The 12,766-nt window shown below is 35.8% G+C and overlaps 2 protein-coding genes across 2 annotated transcripts; both read right to left on the reverse strand.

Annotated features, from left to right (window-relative positions):
- Positions 1 to 316: 316 nt before the first annotated feature.
- LOC119779903 lies at positions 317 to 3,853 on the reverse strand. The gene is made up of 2 exons (XM_038279750.1): positions 3,488 to 3,853; positions 317 to 1,990 (listed from the first exon to the last, which is right to left on the reverse strand). The coding sequence occupies exons 1-2, from the start codon at positions 3,806 to 3,808 to the stop codon at positions 1,481 to 1,483; spliced, it is 831 nt and encodes a 276-aa protein (XP_038135678.1). The 5' UTR covers positions 3,809 to 3,853; the 3' UTR covers positions 317 to 1,480.
- Positions 3,854 to 5,582: 1,729 nt separating this feature from the next.
- Positions 5,583 to 11,403, reverse strand: LOC119779911. The gene is made up of 8 exons (XM_038279756.1): positions 10,827 to 11,403; positions 9,534 to 9,839; positions 9,111 to 9,380; positions 8,445 to 8,519; positions 8,321 to 8,365; positions 8,104 to 8,217; positions 6,437 to 6,493; positions 5,583 to 6,354 (listed from the first exon to the last, which is right to left on the reverse strand). The coding sequence occupies exons 1-8, from the start codon at positions 10,900 to 10,902 to the stop codon at positions 6,182 to 6,184; spliced, it is 1,116 nt and encodes a 371-aa protein (XP_038135684.1). The 5' UTR covers positions 10,903 to 11,403; the 3' UTR covers positions 5,583 to 6,181.
- Positions 11,404 to 12,766: the final 1,363 nt, after the last annotated feature.

The raw sequence follows: 12,766 nt of genomic DNA on the forward strand, positions 1-12,766 counted from the left end.
GACCTCTACTGCCCCCTGTTGTTGATCTGATGGAGTTGCAGCACTTATTTAACACTCAGTTTAGCCATTCTAGTGTGTAAATTCAGTTCTAGTAACCTAGAATAAACATTACATTTATTGAAACCTTTAAAACTATTTTATAAGCACTTAATAAGACTTTGTCTGCTTCAATATAAACTAGAACATAATATTTTTAAAGAACTTTTTTTATTATTATGGATGGTTATGGATTTTCCGGCATTTTTAGCTGATCTTGTAACTCTAATGATTTCATAAACACAAAGATGACTTACCAACTGTTGTTTTATTTCCTTCTTTGAAATCCCACAGTAGAAATAAATGCTTTATCACCCAGCTGTCTCTTCTATTGTTGATAACCATGTTTTAGAGATAAAAAAGCACACCATTGGATGGTATCTTTAAACGAAAACTTTTCTTAAACTTAATTAATCTATTAAAGATCTAGGGTCACAGAGTAATATCAATAATGATATTAACAGTAATAGTCATATAAATTTCAGTATTAACATGAAAATACTTCACTCAAAGCTCAAGTTTGAAAAGTGTGAAGCACATTTTGTACGTTTGAACTGAACTATAAGATGCACTGTGTTTTGAAAACAGGTTTTACTGGTTTAAAATGACACAAGTAAACACAAAGTCATCTGTTCTCTTAATGTCTCTAAATGTGACAGTTGATGTCAGTGATGTCAGTGATGGACAATGCACTATATTACAGTAAAGTACGGAATTAGAACATTATAAATCATGCTTTCCATGCTTTCCATTTTATTACATTCATTCATACTCAGTTACAGAGTTTTAGGAAAAAGTTGAGACTTAACAGACAACCTTGAACTGTCATTCAGGCCTAACTGGAACGTTAGACATGTTAGAAAATATGACAGACCATTAAAAAAAACATAATTTTTAGCGACAATTTCATTTTAAAGGAACAATAAATTACTTCAATAATTTTTGCGATATGACAGGTTTATCACTCATTGTATAATTGAGAGTAAAAAGCATTCAGTGTAAAGAATTTATATATTTTTTTTGTCAAGTCACCTCAGTTATGTGCAATAATATCTCAAATATGTTGCAATTGCACCATTTTACAGAGAGTAAAAAGTTGCAGTCAAAGAAGAAACTAAATTGACAAAGCATCTCTATATATCCGTATGCATCATTTATTTTAACAGTAGTATTTCAAAGTATCTTTAGAAGATGCATGTTTATAATACCTTAAAATTCAACTCAAGGAATGTGGAGTTCATGTATGTAAGAGGAACGTGTCCATAATGCAAAGCCTGGTTTTCCCTCTTGCTATCTCGAATTGAACTTTTCCTGAAAAGAATAAAGCCTAAGTTAAGAAATTTGGACACGGATTTCATATATTTCCTCTAAAGCATTTCATTTTTCCAGAGGTGAAAACCGTGATGATAACCCTGAAAACCTCGAGTACCAATTATCCAAAAAGTTATTGCTGCTTCAGCAGCAGCCCATAAGGACGGAGGGAATCCTCCACGAGGGCTTTCTTTTGCACATCGTTGCAGCCTTCAGGGATGTACACCAACCACACATCCTCTCTCTGGCACTTCTGCCTTTTTTCTGGGTTGATACGGTTCTGAAGAACCACCTTATATTGCTTCCCATTCTCCTTGGACTTGAAAATCTTGCAATACTTCTCAGCCATCTTGATGTCTGAGGTGGAGTACACCCCTCTGCCTTTGGTGTCTGGCTTTAGAAGAGAGGCAGCGCAGGCATCCAGAAAGTCTGGCGCGTCGTTTGGTGGGCCGTCACGGGTGAGGATGATGCCGAGGGAGCCGTCCATGTTGTGGCCATGGTAGGAGACTGGCCAGGCGTTGGTCCCTGTCCCAAGCCAATTATTCCCATCTGGGTACTTGTCTAGGACACGCAGGGCGAATCGTTTCCATCCACAGGGGCGAATGTACTTCTCATTTCCACGCAGAAATGTCTTATCACCATCCTGCAAACCAGAAAATATTTATTTAATCTCCTCTTAGCTTGTATAGTTGTAAAAAACTCAGAACAGGAGTTTCTGATTATGAGCAAAAAAAAATCAGAAATCAATCATCATAAAGACCAAGTTTGTGAAAAGTAAGACTAGTAGCTGCACATGTTGATGTTTTTGTAGAGTTGGGAGGTTTAAACTCTAAAGCTGTAATCACAGCATAAGGCGGCATTATAAAACATCAAGAAAACCTGAATACAAATGAATAAAACTCTTTTTAGAATACTGTTAGAAGTAGACCGATACTTTGGCCAGCCAATATTTTTGGCCATTATTGTTGTTGTTTTTTTTTTTTATCTTTTATCAGACAATATGATACAAGATCATTGAGATAATATATAATAGAATTGTTACTTTTTTGTTTGATTTGTTAATTGTTTTAGTTTTTTTCCTTTAAATTGAGACCATTTGGTGTCACTGTGTCATTTTCATTATGTATATGGAGGAAGAAAAAGCAATATCAGCTCAAAGATAAATTATCGGCACTTATGTAGAATAATCGGTATCAGCATCGGCCTTTCAAATGGTTGAATTAGGATCCTGTGTATCCGTTTTTGCCTCTTCACAGTTAAATACAACCTTATTTTAATCTAATAATAATAGAGTCCCATTAACATAATGGTCAGAGTTTGAATTTGTAACATGACATCGTTTGTTAAGGTTTAATGGGTAGGAACACTTTTGCAAACATCAAAAAACAACAGCAAAGAAGTGAAGGTCAGGATTAGATGAGTAACCATCTGCCTGTGGTATTTGATGAACATGTTCTCATGTCTTTCTCATTTTTCTCTCTAATCGCATCATATTTATCCCACAGACTAACAGGAAGTCATTGAATATTAATTAAAGGTTTGTGGAAACTGATGGACTCCAAAATTAGTAGAAATGTTTTAGATACTTTGATTTTATGGGTTGTTATTAACTCATGATAACAGTATAATATATGAATATTTTTCACAGAAGAGGTTTTTATAAATAAATGTACTATAATGAGAGAGTAACTTATACAAGTGTCTTTTTTTTATCTCTGTCAGTAAATGTTTGATGTGTTTTCATTTTTGTTTGTTTTCTATTTTCTTTTATGTTCACCCACATGGCTTCCCGATCAGCACTCTTATTTACTTAAAAAGGACTTTGTTTATTACAGGACTTCTGTAACCCCTATTAGATGGAAATTTGCTTGCAGTAGCTCATTCACGTTTGAACTGTAAACACTCCCTCCATTCATATCTTACTTTAAAGCCAGCCTGCTCCAGAAGAGGAGTTAATACTGTTATTTTGTAAAATAAATCTATAATTTTACTGTTTTTCCTCTGTGTTTTTTATTAATATCATTGTTATTTATCTTAGTTTAAGGTTCAGACAACCATATCCCTACACCTGCTGTGTTACGTAAGGCCTGTGTCACATGACATGCTTCCAAACAAACAAGGCTTCGTGTTTTCTCCTTACCTTTATGTTGGTGAAATCGTAGTCAAACTGTGGATGGAAAAAGTCTTGGGGATTGACCCTAACCGTTGGTCTAAGGCTCACCACAGGTTCGCCAGTCAGGGCTGGTGGAGAGCTGTACATGTCCTGATTTTCCATGTCTTGCAAGGATAATGTCCCCAAACTGGGGTACTCTAGTTCCTGAAATCCCTCCTGTTTGTAAAACTCTCTGAGGGCTACAATGTTGACAAAATCCTGTGAGGTGAGCTGCGAGGGTCCGGTTGTTGCCTCGACATTGCACCCAGAGAGTGCTGACAAGGCCTCCATGCAAACTGTGTTTTGCATAATGCTCTCCAACGTTGTAAAAATCTTCAGGGAGGAAGATAAACGTCTTCTCCTTTAGGATTAGGTGGAAAAATCTTCTTTTCTCTGTTCTTTAGTTGAAAAAACGGTGGTTATTTATCACCAAATGTCAGGAAAGAAAGACGATCCCTCTCTCAGCTGCTTCGACAGAAGACTGATCATAGGTTTCACTTTTGATCTTAAACTTTTACTCTTTCACTTTCGCTTATCAGATTGTTTCCTGCAAATCAGAGCCTTCTTGGCAGTAAAAGCAGGGTTGAGGAATGTTTTGGGCTAGCAGAGGGACAGCCTAGATCTAACACTCTAACACTAACAACCTTGTTTCAGTCATTTATACCCTCAGGTTTTTAGTCATCTAGTTAAAAAGGGTTGCCTTTGTAATTTTGTTATGATTCCTGTTAAGTATTAGAATATTAGATCAATATGATGGTAATATATGGTATTTTCAATATTAGATACTTAGAAGAAAACAAAGCATGCATTGCATGTCTGGGGTCAAGTTACATTACAAGAAGGTACCAAACAGCATCATGCGTTTACCCCTTAGATCACAGACACACAGTGACTTTATGAGTTTCCTTATCCATTATTTAAGCTCCTTATGATTCTTCTTCAACCTGAACCATATATACAGTTCAGTGTAAATTCATCCATGTCTTTAAACCTTCCTACTTACCAAGATTAGTAATGTAATTTCAAATAAATCACATGAACAGACTTAATCTCTATTGATTTTCTATCTCCCTCATATTCTGCTTCATTATCAGGTAAAGCAGGTCACTGCTGCTGCAACCCAGAAAAACAGAGCACTACTTTGAGGGCGACAGAGGTCAGTAGATGTTTGAAACATGCTGATGATTTTATTTTGCTAAAATGTTAGTTATTGGTATAAAACACAGCCGAACCACTGGTTGTGTATGTTTCGTGTTTAAAGTCTGATGATTTCCTCAAAGTGCAATGATCCGTGTAAAAACATTGTAAATGTAGTTTGGTTTTGTAGCCATCCAGATGTTGACACCCATTCATTCTAAATTCAGTATTTCCCAAATATGTAAATCATTAGATTTAATACTTCTTTTAAAGTAAATATACATTTTATTTTCACTAATGTGCTCATCGGAGTATCAGAGAAGGTGAAGTTGTAATTTTTTTTTTAAATGTCTCTGCAGGAAGATTCTTTACAATATTCCAGTCTGAGGCATCCAGATAAGCCCGGCCCACCTACCAAGACTGCACCCAGAATGGTGGAGAACTTTGTCATCTATTCCACAGTGAACACTCGTAAAAATGTAAATGCTTTACATGGCCAGAGATAATATTGTTTCTGCTGAGTGGTTATTTTTAATGTCTGATTACCAACTTCCAGCCGACTTAAGAAGCCATTTTTGACTTTTCTTCTTTTTCGTATGTGTTTTAGTACACTTTTTGATTAACACAGAAGAACCCTGTCTGGTTTACAAAAGATATTTGTTAATCCATATGTTGTTTCATATCAGCAATGTAAATACTGATTCCATTCAAAATTCAGTACAATGTTGTTGTTTTTTTGCTATCAAAGGAACATTTTAAGAGTGCTAAATACAACTTTTCTGTGCAATAAGAAAATTAAATAAGTCATTATAGAATAGACGGTACATAAGACAATATTTTCAGTATCTGATATGGACGCTGTAAAGTGTTTTCATGTTATATAATAGTGATTATTGGGTCTTTAAGATATTATAACAACCTAACATCCAAACTATACATTTCAAGCAATCCCATGTAAGGTTCTAAAGAAAAAACAACTGTTAAATTACAAGTTGTTTCAAGCTATTTCACTAATCTTTGTTTTAGAGTTCAACCTTTTTGTGTAACTGCTGTAAAACGAGTTCTTTCACTTTTTGCCTTAAACCTTTACCACCATTCAGCTGCTTATGTCAAGAATGTTAAAGTCTGTTACAGGGACAGAATGTTAAGAATAGAAGAAAAAACAAACGGGACACCGTTTTGATTGAAGATATGCTTGTAGAAAAACTTTACCAGCCGAGCAAAGCTTTATTCCAGTTTCATATATATGTGCTCAATTGTATTCAGTAATTCATATGTGAATATTTCTGTAATAAAAATCAAATGTTGGTTTATCCAATAATTGTGATTTATTGGCATCCAGTAGACCTTTGTGTTGATTTCACTTCCTACTCTTTAAATTGAAAAACAAATCCACATTTTTACTGACCAAACCCTTAGCCTAAAATTGTCTTTTTAATGTTTGTGTGTTTTATGTTATAAGAGCTTTAAGCTTTAATCAGAGTTAGAACTGAAACAAAGACAGCTAATCCATGCTTAACAAAGAATGGAGGAAATCCACTGGAATCAGGTGAAAGTGTTTTTGGCTCCAGGTCTGGTGATGACTGAAGAATAGACAACATTATTACTGCCGCTCTGATCAAGTAGCCAGCTGGGTCTTTGGCTCCAGCTCTGTCGACCCAGAGAGGCGTAGTGGATGGTTTCATCAGGCAGGGTTGGACGCTCAAACACCTCATACTCTGCAGCCAAATAAAACCAGTCATTTTAACACATTGGATTCATTACAAAAAGAACTAACTTCTTATTTACAAACTCCTTTACCAGTTTGGGCGTTATATGTCATCCACAGCTGCAGCTCTGTGTCCTCTCGTCTTTTTGCTACCAAAGGATATAAACTGGTTAGAATAAAGGATATGATGTTGAAAATAACACACAATGCATGAAAAATGTTGGATCATTTCCTTTAGCAACTGATACATTTATTAAATCTTAATAGTGAGCCTAAAGTGTATATCCCATGGAGATTATTGATATTAATAAATCATGAAATAGATATATTCTCAAATCACAATATCAACACCTAAGATATAACCGTGTTACTATGTTTGGTCTTCTTACTTACCTACAATCAAACTATTAATTATCAGTGGGAAGAAAAGTAATTTTGCAATTTAAAAGTTGCAAGTTCATTTCCAGCTTCTTTCTGCCGCAGGTCGAAATGCAATAATATTACCACCTATTTGTTTATTGGTGTGTACATGTGTCAATATGGCAGATAATGTCCCCATTTCTGTATTAAAAAAAACTAAGCTAAAGTTTTGTGCTTAAAGGCTCGAAATACATCTTATAGCTAACATTAAGTTTGGTAAGAATTCAGAAACACTTCAACCAAATACAGCAATAATTGTAAAACAATGGAGGCAGGCAGTGTAGTTAAGGTTGTATTCCGGGGGGAGATTCTCAGTCATTCAGGACATGACAAACTGAAGAGCCTCAGCAGAATGCAGCTTTTCTTTTTTTATTTAAATGAGGAACATGTTAGGAAAGAACTAACTTACTGTAGATTATAAAGCAAAAATGACCCAAAGATAAAGCTGAACAGAGGTTAGAGCTGTTCATGGGTGCATTCAGTTAAAATAATTATGGTTATAAAGGCTTAATAATGAATTAGTCATGATTCTTATTTAGCAGATTAGTCCCTTATATTAATTAGTCCACCATTCTGCAAGCTCGTTCCCCGTGTATTCTATTTTACCAACAAAAATTATTTGGCATTTAATAATTTTTTTAATTACAGACAAAAATAACAAGTTTTAGCCATAATTCATGCCTTTGAACTTATAAGAATAATACCTGAAAAATATAGGGATTTTCGTTTTTTTTTTAAAGAATTTCCTTTGACTTAAAGATCTGCAATGTTATACATGGAAACGTGAAACGGGTAACGTTCTGTTTTTGGCAAAACCTCTTTAGCATCGCTGTGTACTAAATTTTGCCAACTAATCCGAGTGTTTATTATTCTAATATAATAAAGTACAAAAAAATCTGCTGTGAACGCATCATTTTAGATTATTTTTAAAAGGGCATTAAATAAAGATACTTGTTAAGAATACTTTAGAAAAACACAAAATCATAGAAGAAGTTTTAGGATGATCAATGTTCATATTTCTAAATTGATATTTGATGTTTATAGTAGTCATCCAATCATTGCCAATTTGCCACTACCCACATACCATTTAACGGTCTGCTGCTCAGCTTTCCATGACAGGACAAATAACCTTTAACACATTCACTTCTAAGGTGGAATTTAAAGAGTCTAGTGAAGGCAACACATGTGTTTTAGACTTGGAGGAAGCTAAACACTGCTTAAAACAGTGGTACCAATAAGACTTGTAATTATGATTAGATTAAATGATTTTATTACATTTCTGCACCAAAACTTAACTAACCTGAATACCAATAAGATAAACAAATAGAATAATAACCACCTGCATATCTCTGTCTCCTCTTGTTTCTGCACTTCATGCTGGTTAGGAAAATGCAGACGAGTGCTATCAGGACGATCATTAACCCAGAACCAATGACAGCGACCAGTAGCAGAGCTGGAAACAAGCACAACGAGTGAGCACACATATAACAACACCAACAGAATAAAACAAAGAAGGTTTTTATCGGTTATGGTCAGGTGTGTTTACTGCAGCTGACCATTCTCAGGTCTCTTCTTTGTTGTGTTGTTTGTTTCAAAAACATCTGGGGAAAAAAATTACATTTTGTAAATTACAAATTGTTTTTCATGACAAAAATGAATGATTTTGAAAGAAGAGCCTACCTGTCTTTGGAACAGCTGATACTGTTGTTATACTGGTAGATAATGCTGGCAGGATGCTGGTGGATGCAGGATTCTCTGAAATATGGAACAGTTTTAAATGCACTATCAAGTGAAAAGCAGTAGGCCAGATAAAAGAGCTTAATTGACAACACTGATGTTAAATACTTTAGTTTTATGTATATTGTGGATGATATGACACATTATCACACTATTATATTAGCTTATTTTGTATCAGACAGATAAGGAGAATAATAAGATGCCACACCAATACTTAGAAGTCCATTTTGTTTCACTTCAAATTTAAAATGTAGTAATTTTCGATTACATTTTTTTTCCATTAATTCACTTTTCTAATTATTAATCTGTAGGCTTTAAATAATGACCTTAAATATTGTTTTGCCTTAAGAAACTCTGAATGTGGCAGCAGATAGAATTAAAAACTCACCTTTCTACAGAGCATTTCTTCAGATTTCAAACTACTCATCAAAATAGCATCAAGATATTAAATCTCAAAACTAAGTTGATTCTGTCTGCATTTACATAGACAGTTAGCTTGGCTTAAAATACAATTCTGAAGCTATTTTAACTGGTTTTATCATCAGGAAAATAATGTTTTTTATAATGCAAAATTCCGTGAAAACAATGAACAAAGGTCATATATTTCACCTTGCAGGACGGTGAGTTTTGCCTGTATTATTCTATTGCAGATATACTCTCCGGCGTCATCTAGCTGCAGGTCTCTGATCTGCAGTGAATCGTTCTCGTAGCTCAGTCTGCTCTCGTCTGTTTCTGCTTTCTCTGTACCATCTTTGAAACGCGTGAAGATGACCACTGCATTCTGTCCTTCTCTGTGTCTCATCCACTTGTGTTTGAGCTTAGGGGAGCCTCTGCAGGCCAGCAGAAGTGTCCATCCTGCAGGTACCTTGAGGTCATGCCCTAAAGATATAAAGGTAGTAGTATAGGGATCATTGGTTTTTAGTTTTACAGCTTTGAGGTTTGTAACATAACTTCTCATTCTCAGTGGTGAAGATATCTGTGGTTTCAAACACCCCCCATAGTGCATAAAATGCTGCTTACTTCACATCATACCATTGAGAACCTGCAGCTCAGCCACCAGCTGCTGGTTGCACTGATATTCTCCACTGTCTGAGTCATGGAGCTTCAGCACGCAGAGACCACCATCGTCCAACAGATCATAATGCTGAGGGTCCAGAATGGTCTTGTGGCTTCCCTGCCGGTCCACAAGGACCTTCCGGTTCTGATGAGTCCAAATCACATTGGAGCTGGCAGAGGCCCCGCATGGCAGGCACACATGTTGATCCTCCAGGACTGAGTACCGGATCACTGCTGATGTGGAGAGACTGGCCAAATAACCAAAACTCCCAGCCTGAGGACCTGAAATGGGAACAGTTAATAAATAAAAACTGTTCTTGTAATTGTTTTTTTCATAATTGTTTTTTTTAACTATTCAGATTCATACATATGTAAATCAAAAACTATTTTGCTTCAGATTAACCCCACTTTGAACAATAAATTAACATAAAGAGAAAATGCTACGATTCTCTTAGTTTTTTTAATATAGGCTATTTACAACACAGACGTGTTTTTACAGATATTTCCACACAAGTCAGATATTGTTAAACCTTAGTTCCATATTTAGATGCAGCTAATATTAACTGTCACAGACACATTAGACTGGAAGTTAACTTTTAGCCAAGTCTCCTGCTTTATCTGCACTTCCTGTTCTATCTCATGGAAACATGCTCACTCATCCACTCAGACTAAAATAAGAAGCATACAGGAAAATTATGACATATTTAAAATAAAATGTTTATGTGCATAAGAAATATTTAAGAAGTATAACATGTGTAGTACATAAAAAATAAAATCTAAATAAATTATTTTTACTTATTAAACTTCATATTTTGTCTGTATCGATTCTGATAAATATAAGCTAGGATTGTTTTTGAAAAATAAAATAAGATCATTATAAAATAAAATTCACTTTAGTGTATATATATTTTACCAATTCACATCTCATCTTATTAAGCATTTATTAAAATCCTACAGACAGACACCCATCTGATTGCATTGAGTCCTTCCACCTGGATGAACATGTAACAGCTGTGGACATTTGCTTGCAGGAATTCAATAAACCTATTTTGCATGATTCATAAATCTATTCTGCATAATGATATGCTTTTCTGATGATATATTGAGTATCAGTTGCATTCACCACTGAAAAAACTATAATATGAAGCTGAATTTCAAAAGGATTTATTTATCATAAAATAAAGATATCATCAAAAACTTAACAGTAAGGAGTCAAATAATGTCTATCAATGATAAAAATTATTGAAGGAAGAAGAAAGCAGTCTGTACCTTTGACGTTTTCTAAGCTGTAGATCTCATCAGGGATTTGAAACAAAACATAACAGAAGATTATAAGCATGAGCATCTTTGCAAAAGAAAAATATGATGGTGTTGCAAAGGTCCTGCTGCTGGTTGTTCTGGAAAATGGACCTCCTGTCTGTCACAGTCTGTTTTTCCACATGATCCTCTTCCTCTTCCTCAAAAAGACTTTGTTTGTCTGAGCATTAGTGTCTGTGGAATTGGGAATTTGAATTCACTCTATATATATAAAAATGTAAAATGTAAGTAATACATTTTAACTACCGTAGTCAACTCTTGCATTTTGTTGTACGGTATGTGTGAATGAGGACCCATCATAAACAAATCATCAAAACTACGGTAAAATAAATTCCATGTATACTGAATATAGAATTTTGATGTGTCTGTTTTGCACATATGTCACATGAAATAGCAAAAGAACATAAACACGAGAAGCATACGGCAAAAAACATTGCTACGTTTTTTAAAATTGCTAAACTTTGCCGGCAACATTCCACCTGTTCCAGTTCACCTACCGACGGAACCGCTTCACTTAGGTCTCTGCTGCTCTCCACCTGAGCCTGGCACACCTGGAGGAGAAGAACACCCATGTGCGGATGCTGTTCCTGGACTTCAGTTTAGCTTTCAACACCATCATTCCACAGCATCTGATGGGAAAACTGAAACAACTGGGCTTCATTACAACCCTTTTAAATTGGCTGCTAGACATCTTCACAAACAGACCTCAGTCACCTCTGATGTCATCATCCTAAGCACAGGCTCCCCTCAGGGCTGTGTCCTGGGCCCCCTACTGTTCACCCTGATGACAAATGACTGCATCCCCAGGTTCACCACCAATCACATTGGGAGGTTTGCAGACGACACCACGGTGGTGGGCCTCATCAGAGACGACAACGACCAGGACTACAGAGAGGAGGTGGAGCAGCTGGTGGACTGGTGCAGAGACAACAGCCTGATCCTGAACGTGGAGAAGACGAAGGAGATCATCTTGGACTTCAGAAAGAACCAGCCTAATCACGCTCCACTGCTCATCAACAGCTCAGCTGTAGAGGTGGTCAACAGCACCAAATTCCGGGTTGTGCACATTACAGACACCCTCACCTGGAATGTAAACACCACCTCACTGGTCAAAAGGGCACAGAAGCACATGTACTTCTTGCGGAGGATGAGGAGAGCCTGCCTGCCCCCACCCATCCTCACCACCTTCTACAGAAGCACCATAGAGAGTGTTCTGACCAGCTGTCTCACTGTGTGGTGTGGAGACTGCAGCGCCTCAAACTGGAAGAAAGTCAGGAGAGTGCTGAGAACATTAAAGAAGATTATTGGGGCTCCTCTTCCCTCCATTAAAGACATTACATCCCAGCGCTGCGTGTCCCGAGCCCGTAACAGTTTCTTCCCCACTGCCATAAGACTGCTGAATGTTGTGTAAAATGTCATATTATTTTTATTTTAGTCATACTATTTTATTATGTATTTATTACTGTTTTCAAGGCTGCACTTTAAAAATTTAAAATTGTCTAGAGCTGGTTTAAACACAGTTTCTTTCTGTTTACTCTCCTGTATACAAAATGACTAAATAAATCTGTCTACATCTAAGTCTACATCTACATCCAGCATGAGGATATTTTGATGCATTAACCTTTCTCCTGTATACAGAAAACATCTGTCCAGCTTTACTTCTTACTAAATTTTCCTCATTCAGAATCCCTCAATTATCACTCTTGATAAGGAAAAAAAAAAAGAAGAATAATATGGGAATGTTTTTTAAACACATATTTGTTTAGACTTTTGCTCAAATGTTTTATTTCCACACTAATTAAAGTAACAAAGTGGGCATGGCTGCAAACAGAAAAAATACAGAAGCTGGTAAAAGTTGCAGCATAACTTTTTTCTTGGTTATGTAATATCAG

This window comes from Cyprinodon tularosa, unplaced genomic scaffold (genome assembly GCF_016077235.1).
Source record: "Cyprinodon tularosa strain WSP-4 unplaced genomic scaffold, ASM1607723v1 ctg153, whole genome shotgun sequence".
NCBI lineage: Eukaryota > Metazoa > Chordata > Actinopteri > Cyprinodontiformes > Cyprinodontidae > Cyprinodon > Cyprinodon tularosa.